General features: G+C 38.7%; 1 protein-coding gene across 1 annotated transcript in view; it reads left to right on the top strand.

Annotated features, from left to right (window-relative positions):
- The window catches only part of LOC128255188 (uncharacterized), a 61,470-nt gene that overhangs the window by 45,107 nt on the left and 1,202 nt on the right, over positions 1-15,161 (top strand). The window contains 4 exon segments of the mRNA XM_052984749.1: positions 14,164-14,326; positions 14,380-14,585; positions 14,587-14,661; positions 14,915-15,118. Coding sequence (XP_052840709.1) covers positions 14,164-14,326; positions 14,380-14,585; positions 14,587-14,661; positions 14,915-15,118 — 648 coding nt within the window.

The following is a 15,161-nucleotide window of genomic DNA, read 5'->3' as shown; positions in this document are numbered from 1 at the left end:
ATACAATATATAATAAATATAAAAAACTTAACAAAACAATGAAACATCTGTTCTAAGTCGAACTCCAACTGCTAAAAAAACTATATCTGTTTCTAACCACAAAACTTTTAAAAGCACTCAGCAAACATCATACATATATGTGGTATTTAAACAAGTTGGCAAACAGAGGATTAGCACTGTAACTTTACTGTTGAACGAAATTTGCGCAAAAACGTATACGCCACAAAAGGTTAGGTGCTGAAAATATAGTTTGCAATGAGTTTTTCGACATCACCCTTACAACATCAAGATATCAATAATAAAAAAAAGTTGTAGAATATAACTGATACCAATTATGAACTTCATAAATATTGTCGCAAATAAACTTCTGTACTTTATTAGGCCAGTCAAATATTTCTAGCTTTGCCAGGGCTATGATTTTTATGCGATAATAATTTCCATTTGTCTTTCCGACTTTAGATAAAATTGTGATTTTATTCGCCCGCAACACACATAAAAATAAGTTTGGGGAAATTCCTTTAAGCCGCAGAAAGATTTTCTTTGTGGTTTTTCTCTTACTTCTCCCTATTGATTGGTTCCCCGCACACACACTCACAGTGAGCTGCATATGTTAGCTTTCTTATTAGGGAATTTATCCCCCATTTTTCTCCGCCCAGTTTTCCGTTCCTTTCCTCCTTTTTTCCAGGTGCACCAATGGGGAAAATTGAAAAATGACGCACAGGTAGACGCAATATTTTGCAAGTGTTAGGACCGAGTTTCTGGCTGGCAGCTTAACCCAAAGCTGAATGTTGGGCATAAATAATCAGAAAAGCCAAATGTATTTTCTGATATTTGATAACTTTACGTTTATAGATTAAGTTCGCACATGTTGCGGTGGGTTCTGTTAAAATTTTTGTGTACATTTAGGTTAATATTGGGAGGGCAATTTGAAACATTTGCCCGCAGCTTAAATTCGGCTTACTAAACGTATTCAGATTTGTAATTACTTTTAATGCTATGGGATTATGGAAAATGGTAGGAATTAAATTCTATTAGAGGTGAAGCAGTTTCTGTTTTAGTTGAAATAGTTCAACACGAGTGTAATTGTGTTTTTCATGTAAAATTATTAAAAGCTTTGACAAGTTAAATTCATGCTCATTGAATTGAATGATTTGCTGTAAATAATATATAAACTTGTTTAATATCTTATCAAACGTTCTATCTTATCTGCATATTGATTACTAGTAAATCCAAACAACACCACAATTAAATACATTGTTAGAACAATAGAGAAAACTACACTTCACTTTTTCTTAAAATTCGTTCTCAAATGTTCTGCATTTTACCGGCCTGCAGCTAACGATGTTTTTCTGCTGCAGTCAGTAAAAGAAAACATTAAGCTGCATTTGCAAAGCTAATCCACATCATCATCTGCATCTGCATCTGCATCAACATCAGCCTCATTTATTCCCTCAATTTGCATAGCAATTTGCTCGAGGAGAGGAAATATGGAAGGAAGTCGTCAGCAACAAGGGGTTAATGCTGCAAGGTGACTCATCTGAGATGCTAGCTGGCTCAGCGTTTCCTTCCATTTTCGCCGCTACAAAGTAATTTCAGCAAAATGCGCTGCGTATCCTTGGCATCCTGTTCGTCCTGCTTTCGCACTCACAAAAGCCAAGTCCCCAGGCCCGGGACTTCTACTGCCTTCACTTTACTTTGCCATAAACAAATTGCATTTGTCTTGAAGGGGAAAGGGGAAGAGGGAGGCTGGCACAAATTGCATGAAGCATTTTAAATAATTAAGTAAATGATTGGGGAAGTGCAGCAGAGAACAGAAGCAAAGGCTAAGGCATATTCCTTTTTTTTAAGCTGCCAGTGAATCTAATTTCATGTGTCTAATGTCGAGAATAATTCTTTCTTGCGCATAAATAAATTAGACTAAGTTCACACGTAAGGGCTGCATATAAAAAAAAACTGAAAGAAAGAAAGAACAGAAAATAAAAATGTACAAATCTACAATAAAATATTTGTAATTTTAGCATGATTTAAAAATATATACAAGTATTAAATCTTGTGTAAAAAAAATAATCAGATTTCAAAATAGATTTTTTTTGTTTTTTTTAAATTAATTAAATAATTTTGTGTTACTATGCTACACCAAAAACCCGATCCGCTGTTATTAGGGTTTAAAAATAATTAAACCCGCCATTTTTTGTCTGAACACAAAAACGAAAAACAGAAAAGAAAACATTTTTTTTTTCAAATTTTCTAAGCACGGTATTATATTTTTCCTTTTTTAATTGTACTCCAGATCTAGGTTCTAGTTGACAAATTTTTCGTCAGTGCAATAAACGGAAAAATAAACATTCGGCAACACTAGACGAAGGCACTAAATAAGCGGGCTCTAGTCTCGATTTTGCTGTTCCTCTTGTTGCTCAACTTGTGTGCAGCTGAAATTTATTGCACGCACACTCACCCGAACACCTGGCTGAAACATGTTCGCTGGCAGGACGTGAGGACCACGCCCCCGGCTCGGCTCATCCATCCCAGGAGTTCCGGCTACGTGTCTAATGGCTACAGATGTACTGCCATGTTTTCGTGTCCTGGCTGGGGCCATTTGTCAACCTTAAACTAAACTGCTGCCGTTCGAGGGTCTGCCACTTTGTTTGCTCTTGCTCTTGCTCTTGCGGTTTTTCCATCTTCTTTTCCCGTTTGAGCAGCAAATTATTGCCAAACATTGCTCATACGCAGCGGTGGCCGCATTCGCCTAATTGAAAACCAAACGAACGAAATTTCAATGCAAACAACATTTTCATTTGTTTACACAGCGCTCTTGTCTCTTTCCGCCTTGATGTTCCCGTCTCGCTCCATATAACATTTACGATTCACTGAGTTGACAAATTTTCCGCTCTTGGAAAAAAACACACACAGCAACAGCGGGAAAAATACTAGTCAGACATCAACAAAATGGCCAGAACAGCAGAATCCACAGCAGAATATTCCACTATGAAACGGTATGTCACTCTTATGCAGCATCATCATAATTCACGTTTAGTCTGGGGCGCACACACCCAAGGCAAATGGTTGATAAATGCTATATAAATTGAGCTGGAGTCGCTGCTCCCGGGTGAAACTTACGCCACAAACTCGTATCTTTATGATGTTTCGCTCGCAGTCTAGCATTTGTCGCTTCGCCATTAATTCTTATCGCAGATCTGGAGAAATGGAAGCTCAATGTAGTAAAGTGTTTTGTTTGGTAAAATTTGTTTTTGATGCATAAAAGTAGAATACAATTTGCTAAAGGAAATACTTTTGTTCAAGTTTCATTTAAGGAAAATTGAAGAAAAGACATTAAAGTTTACTTTATGGATTATTATATTACAAAATTTCCTTAACTTGTTGATAGTTTGAAGCACATTATGCTAAGTATGAAGTAATTTAAAAAAGTCCCAGAAGAGTGAGTTAAAGCTTTGTTTCCGTAACGATTAAAATTGATGACAAAATGTGGCACTTTTTATATAATGGTCTATAATACTTTGATTGTCGTTTCTCCCAATTTTTCTGGGCTGTGATTTTGCCTTTTTTTTGTGGCACGCGTGCAGCTCAAATATTTTGCAACTGGCTTGCTAAGAGCAAACTCTTCACGTGGCACTCAGAGTTCTCATGGTTGCCCCATCCATCTGCATGTTACATCACGGAGGCGGGGGAAAAGTGGATGCGGGCTGCTCCTCCGCTGACTGCGCATGAAAAATGGCGACGCTTATTAAACATGCTCGAATGGACGGCAACGCATCCTGATGACGAGGAGAGTGGCGCTAGAAGAGCTATAAAACTGGTAGAAATTTATGCACCAGCGATGAGGTTTAAACTCTGCCATTTGATGTGCCACAAGCGGTGGGTTAAAGTGGGAGTGGGGGAGTGGGTCGGATTTGTATGAGCACCACTGCCACTAGCACTCATTACTGTGTGCGTGTGTGTAATAAATTTAGAATAACAAGAGGTCCAGCGACAGTGGGTCAGGAAAAATCGGACAAAGGCAGCCAGACAAAGTCGTCGTCGTCGTCGTCGTCGTCTGGCCTCAATTTCTTGTCTCTTTTAGCGGCTTTGGATGATGACGTGCTCCCGGGAGCTCGGACCATGGGTTAAAGTTTTCCCAAGCGCCACAATGTATACATTTTATGGTAGTTTATGCTACTCGCTGAGTTCCCAATTAGAGATGTCGACGCTGTTCGGCTGAACAAGACTTCACATATATTAAACTTTATTAAACTCAAAAATTAAGTATCTGGATTTTTTGTGCGCCTTTAGTAATACAATTACATTTGTCTCTTCTTTTTCTTGACTTAAAATAGTAGTTTCTTGGCATCACTGTCCTAAAATTATCCTTTTTCATACTCATGTGCTGCTTTGTTGAAATTACTTTTACCTTTGGTCTGGAGGCATTCTCTATTTGTTTAGCTCACATTCGACTCTGCCAGAAAGAGCCCTATTTTGCAATTTGTTTGTTGCTGTGTACTGCAGCCTCATTCATTACTGGATGCTGCAGAATTCTCCCGTGCTCTGTTTCGGTTTCCTTTTTGTGTTAATTGAGCTGCTCGGCTGGTGTTCTTGCTGCCTTTTCCGATGGCCACAAGCTGAAAAGTAAATTAACACGGAAAAAGGGAGCCTGAAACACGAGCAGCCACCTGACTGTACCATAAACGCTGTGTATACGCTATATGCTATATGCGCTTTATGTGTGAATGGAATTTACACATGTGTAGTGGCAGGTGGAGGGGGGAACCACCGTCTGCGGTGGTTCTACATGAGATGGGGGATTCAATGGGAAAAGCCAAGCGAAACAACACGCGAGCAATTAAAATGCTCGACAACAAATTGCTATCAAGTACTCAAAATTCAAAAGGGAAGAGACAGCACTACTGCCATAGAAAGAGATGAAAGCGAGACGGGAAGGATTTATGCATAAACAAATAAAAACGACCATATATTCACTGGAGTTGGATTACATCTCGTAGAGTGTACAATTTTTCAGGGACTGAATTTTCGGCTATTTAAAATAATTGTTTGAAAACATAAGGCTGAAGCTATCAAAACAGAGACTAACGCATTAATTTGTATTTTATTTAGCAACTGTTGGTTTCAATAATTTAGTAATAGTGCCAAAAAATAAAGACTTTTATTTCCTTTATTATAATCTAAATTTTAATCTTAATCTACAGCTGTTGATATCAATCAAAACTGCCAATATAGCCTTTAACATTTCTTATAACAATTAAAAATTCAAATAAATTTCAAAGTGTTCGTCTTCTCGTCTTTGGCTCAAAGCAATAAAATCATGAAAAGAGCTCAATTTAAATCTTAGAATGGGCAAGCCCCAGAACTAGGATCAAACTTTGCAATCTTTTATCCTTGGCCTCCCTTAATTTTGTATTTGATGTGGGAATTTATGAGAAACAAGGACTGAAATGATTTCATTTAGATTTACTCCCGCCAGAAATTGGCGCCCCATTGTTTAGACCTTTCCCTATAACCCCCCGCAGCTCCCAACATTGTGGAGTATCTCCCTGAAAAGCCAGTGAAAATTTATGACTGCCAGCAAAGACTGGCTCAAAACGAAGACATTCGCCATGGGAAAGTGAGGCCAAAGACTCGCTGGGGTCTCGCTTCGTAATTGCAGTCAACATTTTAGCATTTTCAAGCAAAGCGAGAAAACAAATAAAATAAAAAAGCAAAGGAGAGCACGTGACTGGCATAGAAACCATTGGGATGGTGACCTCGAACCCCTATCTCCATACCCCTTCCCTCATTTTTTCTCTCTCTGTATCTGCCTGAAAAAAATACTTGTAAAATGTAAATGTTTATGGCTGGAGAGGCGCGAGAAAAGAGCTCTTGAAATGGACTTTAACTGGGTGGGTGGGCGTTCGCTTGCACAGGAAAATATTGGATTAAACAAACATATGCAAAACTAAATATATATAATGTATAATTCAAGTAAAAACAGAAAGTCCAAACGTTATTTCATAAGCCCACACCTGTCATATAAACTTTAACAATTAACACATTATATTTAAAAATTCAAAAGGTATAAAGATATTTTAAGCGAAACTCCTTTTAATAAATTTACTTATGATTAATGTCCAACTTGAATTTTTGAATTTGAATTTTTATTTTTTACAATTTTTCCGAGTGCAGCAATAGCACTCTTTGAGTTTTGGTTATGAACTTGTTGACGTTGGGATTCCACTCTCCTCCAAAATGCAAAAGCACTCTTGGGACGCAAAGGGAGGCGAAAGCAATTTCCGGGAGATCAGCCATTTTTCCTGCCCTGCGCGTCATTTCCGGTTTCTCAGTTTCCAGCAGTTGTTGCTTCTTAGTGAGCGCATTTGTCTTGGCCAAGAATTAAAGTGTATTTCGGCCACAAGCATTAGGCTAACGTGTGGAAAATTGGCCAAATCCGTTTCAGTATTGGCCTTTTTTTTTGTTTTTGCTTTGCTCATTTGGTATGCAAATGTGCGTCAATAATGAATTGTTTCTCTAATTTTTTTTTTTCTGGTTTGCAACGAAGAAATTGAAATTGAAATTGGAATTTTGGACGCGTAGCAAATTGGCTGGCAAATGTTTGCTTGCTCTTTGTTCAGTTTGCCGAGCGATTATGCAGCAAATTGGCAGTGAAATTGCGGCTCAACCAAGGGTCAAAGGCTGCTTCTGCCCACAGCTCGTGTGTCCTGTCGCCCGTTGGACTTGTATGTGTCTGGTCTGGACAGAGCGGAAGTGTTGGGCTTATCGCAACGGAAGTGGACAGCTGCATTGGTCAGTTGGTTGGGCACTGCAGTAGTTGGTCCTCTGTAATCGACAGTCAGTTTAGATTGCTCAATTGCCCATTGCGAGTGGCCCTTGGCTAAAAGCCATCCGAGTAGGCCCAATAGATGTGGCCATTTAATGAGTAATATTTGGTTGCTGGCACACTCTCTTATTTGCGCATGGCTTTTGACCAGGTCAATTTTTCTTAAAAGTTGGAAAAGCAAAGCAAATTCAAATCAAGTTCATTTGAGTAACTTTCATCTTTTATCCATGAACTTCATCACCTGTAAACTTAATAATTGTTTGAAAACGTTTTCAATAACTTTTCTACTGCTTTTTAAAGGAATTCATTGTTTTGTTTATTAGTAGTTGAGTGAGTAGTTATGATCAGTATTGTAACTACTTATTGAACTTTAACCAAAGTTTTCCCCTAGATAACTTTTAATTTTACGGAGATTGTAAATTGTGCTCAACAATGTTGCAAGTCAAGGCGATACCAACAAAGTTAAGTCAGAAAATCACGGGTGCTGTTTGTTTTGTGGAATTTCTGGTAGTTTAACCTGTGGTGGCCTAGTTAACCTGAATGCTGACGTTGCCGCAGGCTCTGAATCTGATTGGAAGTGAATTTGTGCTGACCAGGCTTAAACGGAAAATGTAACAAGGAGCGCATTGTTGCCGAGCTGGAAGGTTTGTGGTAACTATAGATGATGTGGTTGCCATTGTATTTTGACCTTATCAGAGCAGACGAAAGCTAAATTCTTGGCTTTTCCCCTACCCGCAAAATACCATTGGCTTATCAGCCAAATTCCAGCATTCTAATCTGCTGCAATGCCCGAAACTTTTACAAGGATATTCATACATCTGCTCTTATAGTTGATGGCATGCAGCCCAGTTTGCTTTCTGCTCTCACGAAACAAGTTGCAAACAAGCACAAAACTTTGCCTCTCGGCTGTGAGATCGCAACAAAAGTTGCTCCTCGAGTAGAAACCGCTACTTGCTATTTTCTTTACGACTTCTTTTAATATTTATACTTTTTGTTGCCCGCGATGGTTTTGGGTAGTTGGCCTCACAAAAGTTTAGACTTTGTCGAATCTAACCGAAAAATGTAGAAGGATTTCCTCCACCCTCCTTCACCCTCCTTCTGCGGGACATGTGCAAATAGAGAGTTTTCTCCACAGCGGTACAATGTAACTGCATAGCTGCATGGCTGCATGGCTGTAAATATCATTTACACCAGTCAGATATTTGACTTTCGCCCTGCGCTTGCCAAAATTGAAAAAGTTTTCCCGGCTTTTGTGCGAGTGCGTGCGCAAGTGTGGACTGCATTTTTCAGCGTCTTTTCCTTTATTTTTAATTGACTAACTTGACTAAAGAAGGGTGCCAAACTTCAACATAAGGGCTTTGGGATAAAAAAAACAGGGAACGCATACGCTCTGTCAAATTGAATTTTGATTCAATTTGCGATGGCATCAGCGCTGTCAACGTTGCCAAATTGCATTTGCACATTTTACACGTGACTGCCGTTGCAGCAGCATATTTTCCCCATTTCGCGAGGTGTCAAAAAAACCCGTTCACCTATGAATTTGAAATATTCACTAAAGCAGTTGAGTGCGCATATATATTTTTCGAATTTGCCGCCTCGCAGGACTCGAGGATGTCAGAGGTGGCAAATCAATTCGAAATTAATGCATAATGTATAAAAATGGTTAAAAGATGCCATATTATCAGAGTACCAAATTTCTTCAATTGTTGAGTTAATTAAGGCATATGTTTAAGTGATTTGAAATCTATATAGATGTATCTTAAATTTCATCTTTGTAAAATATACAAAAATCTATAATGTTACTTTTATGTTTACCATATTTAAAATTCACTTCTGACCAAATATTCAATATGAAATTGTAAACAAACATTTGGAGCATGCAATTGATGAATTTTTGTATTTTCAAATGCATTTCAGGCGTACATTACACAAATATTTGATATTTAAAATTGTTTAGTTTTAAGCCTTGGTAAAAATGGTTTCATGTTTCGTACCTGAATACAATTTGTAAACTGCATCTCCTTATTCCCGTATTCGATTCAATCATGCAAAATGATTAAACGTAAAATCGTGAGCACTTATTGCCATGAGATTCAACTCATATGAATAAAAGTGCTTTTTATTCGCTATTGGAAACTGTAAATTAATTCAACTACATAAGAGCGAAATTAAATAGCCATCCAATAAAGTAATGTGGCCTGTGAAAAGCGCTCAAACAAAACAAAAACTCTTGATTTTTGCTTTGCCTGATAGCTACGGATAATATTTCCTGCTGCTGGAAAATCAGTCTATTAAAAGCCATCATTTCATTTTGTTAACTGGCCAACAGGGCTTTCACAAACGGCATTTAAATAAGCCAGCAGAGTTTGTATTTTTGTGTCTAGACCGGAAATGAAAAACGTTATTGCTAACGCGCCAGGTGTTTGGACATTGTGTCGAGTTCCGCAGTAATTCCAAAAAAATTTCATTCAAACGAAATGAAACGTAAACTGGCCCAAATTCCAATGCCTGCCTTTCAAGTGCTTAGCATAATTTAAATAATTTTTTTAGCCACTGAAATAACGCAAAAGGGAAATGGAATAGGACTTAGCAAAATCCGCTTAAGTGAGACGCTTGGCTTAAATATAAACTCTCGCTTCGTCGGTTTTTTTTCTTTCTTTTTTTGTTATCAAAATAGTTGCTGGTATTATCAGGGACTGGCATTAGAGCTGGGTTTCTGTCATGGACCAAGCATTTCCAATCAATTGAAATTCAATGCTCCAGTCCAGAACGGAGCGGAAACGGAAGTGGAACTTTGGACATGCAATTTAAATTCAATTTTACACACACAAACAGAGAAGTGAGAGGGTGCCAAGGATGAGCAGGTGGATAGGGTGGATCTTAGCCATGAGCTGCTTGCCGTCTTTTATGACGATTTCCAACACAAATACGTTTCATTCGATTTGGCCAGGACGTGTCCCACCCACTGGGACAGTTCGGGGTCAGGGACCCAGAGAGCCAGAGAGCCAGAGAGCCATCGAGGCGACGATGGCTACCATTATTTATGGGAATCGTTGGGGAGGTTTAACAATGGCAGTTACTCCTTTCGCTCCGCTGGGTTGTTGTAGGGTATCAAATATCTGATTTTTCAATGCAACTTTACAGGAAGAATTCTTGTTTACTAAAACAAATTGGCATTGGAATAATAAAAGTATGCATTTTTAAATTAAATTTTCTTTTTCATCTATATGTAGACTAGACTAGACATTTTTTTATTTTACAATTACATAAATTTCACTTAAAATTTTCAATCGTTTAAGTTTTTATTGGTGAGCTGTCAATAGTGTCTAGTTTTTATCGCTATACCCTTCTACTGATTTTCTATCTTTTGCTGCCCCTGTCGCTTGTTGCGCTTGCATTTCAATTGATGGCACCATCATTAAACTTTCAATGTTTATCCCCACCGACGCTTGCTAAATTCTAAAAACAAACCGCATGAACTATAAACTTCCGCTTCCTCCCCTTTCGGTCACACATACAGTCGCAATATTATGTTGCAAACAAGTCACAACAGCAACAATATCGGCCACAATTGCTAAGCGGATTGGGTTACTTCCGCGTATAATATCCTGGACGCTGACAATGTTGTCCTGCTCCTTTGTGATGGGATTGACTTAATGCCAACTTGGCAACTTGGCTGGCAACTATAAATAGATCAGACCACACATCTGCCGTTCTTCCAAGACGCTTGAGACAATATTACACTGGGAAAACACGTGACTTAATTACAATTCGTAATTACCTCTCCGAATATGTTATAAACAGTCATATATAGTCTTAAGTTTATATACAGTAGCCAGCAAATAACAAGAAATGGCTGGCGAATAATTAAAAAATTTAATTATAAAATATAGGTTTCTAGAAATTTTTAGATTGGTTTTTATTAAACCACGAGATACTCTTTCTCGATGCTTTTAATTGTATTTTTAAATCATAAAAATTTTTGTAATATTATAAGGGCTCTGAGTAATAATTATTATAAGGTAACTGTTTCATAAATTTATAGATAATCATTATTATTAACAACGATTAAAAAAGCACTAATTTGAGGCCATATTTTTTTTTCTGTGAAACAATTACCAATTGACATTCAACACGTCCCCTGCCGCTGTTGCCGATGGCCGTGTAAATCAGGCTAATTAAATCAGAATGCGGCATTAAAAGTTTATGGTGTAGTCCTGTGGGCCAAGGCAGCAGGACATTAATGTAATCATTGGCCATAAATTTGCATTTATGACGCGTCTTGCGCACGTTGTCGTAGCAATTCATTTGCCGGTCAGCGATCCTGTCATCTCAGAACGGAGGATGCGGACGCGGGCAAGGACGAACTGGCATATTAATTAAAGTGTCGCCGCTAATGAGTTAGATTAAAGCGGGCAGATGCGCGTGTTTCCCGGCGTCAGTGCCTCGCTTTCATTCCGGGCGAGCGTGCGTGTAATTGGCAATATCTGCTGGCCAGGATTACACCAGACCACGTTTGCTTGTCTGTGTGTGTGTGTGTGTGTGTGGTTCAGGATGTGGGTTTCGAGTCTGAGTCATTCATTAAGCTCTTTATGCACGATGTCGCCTAATGTGGCCGGATTGCTCTCTCCCAATTTATTGCGATAACCAGTTAAGGCGCAGAAAAGTATGCTTCAATAAACTTGATTGCAACTTTCTGGTAAGGATCTGCCTTTTGTTGGCCAAATTAAAGCCTAAACGACATAAATGTATAAAAAGACTTACTTCTAACTAACAAGTTTTTTGTAAATAACCTTTGGACGAAAACTTTTTAATAAAAAATGTGTATTTAATTTAAAACTTAATTAAAATTTATTAATTTCTACTTTGATTTATGTTATTTGATTGCATTATATAATAAAAGACCATTTTATTTATATAAACAGTGTATAAATATTTTTGGAAACTGGTTTCTTCAATACTATGAACATAAGAACAGCCCTGTTGAAAAGAAATTACACATTTTTCCGTCTTGTTTTCTTTTAATTTTTTTTTGCAAAAAAAATCTTCTCTTCGATTGAGCTGCTTTCTAGCGTAAATAATTTAAATTGACGAAACTTTTGCATTCAAAAGCGGAAATCCGCAGACAAAAATAAACAAAAATCAGACATTTTATTACAACATTTCATTTTGCTAAGAATGGCAAAGGGAAAGAATGAGGAGATTGAGGAAAATATATACAGCAGCCATATATCAGAATTATACAGCAATAACTATGGAAATGTTTATAACGAGCGAGTCATCTGTCTTTTTCTGAGAGCTGCAGCTGATAAAATAAAATAAATTCGCATATTTAATGTACATTTTCTGCGTCTTTGCCCTGCACATATTTTATGTCCTTAAACATTCACCAACTGACATTATTAATACTAATTTATACACAAGCCTGCGAATCTCTGTGTGTTTTTGTAAGCTTGTTTGCGGCAGTTGGCTTTTTAAATGGCCTACACAATTGCTGGCGCACACAAAGGTTGCCAAGGGGCTGCCTCAATGTGCAAAATTTGTCTTTTCAATGGTGCATGTGCTGCTGGCCTCATAAATGTTTTATGTGGTTATACTCGACATTTATTCGCCCAACAATACACACACATCTGTCACACCACGACTGTAATGTAAAGCCATTTCAAATGAAATTCTTCTGCTATTGATTTTCGAGAATTTAATTAAACCCTTTCGCCACACGATGTATTATCAATAAACTTCTGTGCCAAATCCATAATCCCCGCCCGTATTTGTAGCCCTGATAAATCGAGAAGTATACAGTTGAACCCACAATGGCAGGTGCATCGCAACGCCAGGAAATGCCAGCCAGCAGCTCACCAGCTGCACCACAATCCAGGCTGCAGGCCACTAAATTGTGGCACCAGCTGGCACACAGCCATCTGGCCAGGCGCTATCACTCCGCTCCCGGCTCTTTCGGCCATAACCCCCGGCTGGCTGTATTTCCAGCACCCGCCCGGCTATAAAGCCCTTGCCGTGCATTGCAAATCCGGCGGCTGTGGCTCCTGTGGCCTGACTGACTGATGGCCAGGTGAAGCCTTCAACGCCGGGATTAAGTGAAGCTGGGTGGGCGATGTGCGCACACTAAGAAAATGTGTGATATGTTGTAGAAATCTCCATTTATATAAAATCATTTGGTCTTTTATTTGCAGAAGTATTTTATTTCTGATGAAACCTTTTTCAAAGAAGTCTTCATGTTTGATTTATAACTTTTAAAATGTGATTTTATCCGTTATTTTTTTCCAACGCGGCACATTATTAAGTTTAATTTGTTATGAATGTGCCTATTTTCATTTCATTTGCTTTTGTCCCTTAATACGAAAAAATAAAATAAATTTAATTTTTAATTAAATTTAAAATTAAGTTCTCAGTAAAAAAAAACGTATGTAAAGGAAATTTTAGAGTTTAAATACAAAATATTTTTTCTGCTCAATTAATATCAACTATATTTTATTTGAAGTTTTTTTTGCTTAATTTATGTGCAATATTTTCTAATTTATAAAAAATCTAAACATGCATGAATATCTTGACTTTAAGCCCACAAGTAAAAATGTATAATAATTTAAAGGGTATGGACACGAGTTTCGAAAAGTGCTTTATTCCGTTGCTCTAATAAAAACTTTCATTTTCGCAAAATATCTAGTTTCATTATTGCAGTCAGCAAACAGAAAGTTGCTAGCAGCCCAAATACTTCCTAAAGCTGTTCAGGAAAAGGAGAAATTCACTTTTAATTATTTACGGCTAAACAGAAAGTTGGCCACGAGTAGGAGAGTGGCCGCAGGAGACACTTTTTGTGATAGGGACATAGAAAACTTTTTGCCAAATGCCGTTTGCCTGGCATTTGCCGCCCTTAATTCATTTGGCAGCGGGGGAAATGCGGAAAATATGGTTGGTGTCGAAGCATTTGAGAGTTTCCTTCGGTTCCGTTTGCAATTCCATTACTTTAATGTGCCAGGAAGGAAAGCGAAAACTTTTAAATCTTTATTTATAAAAGCTTCCGCACAGGCGGCAACTTTTGTGTGCGAGTGAAAATGAAATAATTCCAACAGCCGCAGCTTTGCGGTGGGCCATGCGGTTTTCCCTGGCCAAAACTATGCCATCTAAACTTGCTAAATGCCCTGACAAACTTTTGCCCTACTATAAAGCATGGAAGAGGGTTCCAGCTGTATATGTATATATATATATATATATATATATTATATAAATATAAATATATATACCTAGCTTAAGCTGGATTACGCTTAGGACGTGCAAATTGTTTAGCTAATTCATCGCCCCGACCTATTCTTCTCTGCTTGCAGTGCATGCGGGCCTACGTGGAGTTTGAGATATCCGAGGGCGCCTACGAGATCTCCTGTCCGGACGCCAAGTGTCCGGCCCAGGGCGCCATTTCCCTGCCCGAGATCGCGAGCCTAACCACAACGAATCTGCTGAAGAAGCACCATCGTTATCGCCTGAATCGAGGTGGGTTTTTCATTGAATGATTCTGCCATTTGCTAATTTCTTTCGTGCTACAGAAATCGAATTGGACAAGACGCGCACCTGGTGTCCACGGGCTGGCTGCGAGACCATCTGCATGGTGGGCGGGGCAGTGCAGCCTGGCCAAAACAGCGCCATTTGCCAAATGGACGAGTCGCCGTCGACATCGCAGAGCTACAGTCCGCAGCAGGAGGCGGCCGGAAGCGGAAGTGGAAGTGGAAACACAGGTGGCGAGGCCGGAAACCGGAGCAGCCGTGCTCTCGGTGTCCGTGCACTGTCCCTCCTGCAAGGACGAGTTCTGCGGCCTCTGCAAAAAGGCGGTAGGTTGTGTGGTTTGTCATAAATGTTATGATTACTTGGCAATTAAATGGCAAACAAACATTAAACGAAAACAATTAGTAAAAAAAAAACATAAATAGTATTGCCAACAAAAAATGCATTGCATAATAACACTCCAAAGTTATGTAAAACCATGTTACTTTTATTTATTTCCATTGATTTAATATTTACTTTTATTTTTAACAAAACGCCAGACATTTGTTGTTTAAATGTTTTCGTTCACTCATTCAACAGTACCACCCGAACATAAGCTGCGAGGAGTTTGGCCGCCGCCTGATTGCCGATGGCCAGGACGACATTGGCATACCGTTCGACAACGAGCTGATCAAGTGCTGCCCCATGTGCGCGGTGCCCATCGAAAAGGACGAGGGCTGCGCCCAGATGATGTGCAAGCGCTGCAAGCACGTCTTTTGCTGGTACTGCCTGGCCAGTTTGGATGTGAGTGTTGCGAATGTAACAGGTTTTGGCTATTTAATTTAAT

The sequence above is a fragment of the Drosophila gunungcola genome (genome assembly GCF_025200985.1).
Source record: "Drosophila gunungcola strain Sukarami chromosome 2R unlocalized genomic scaffold, Dgunungcola_SK_2 000006F, whole genome shotgun sequence".
In the NCBI taxonomy this organism is placed as follows: domain Eukaryota; kingdom Metazoa; phylum Arthropoda; class Insecta; order Diptera; family Drosophilidae; genus Drosophila; species Drosophila gunungcola.
Note: the sequence above shows the minus strand (reverse complement) of the source record. Positions and strands in the feature narration are given on the sequence as shown.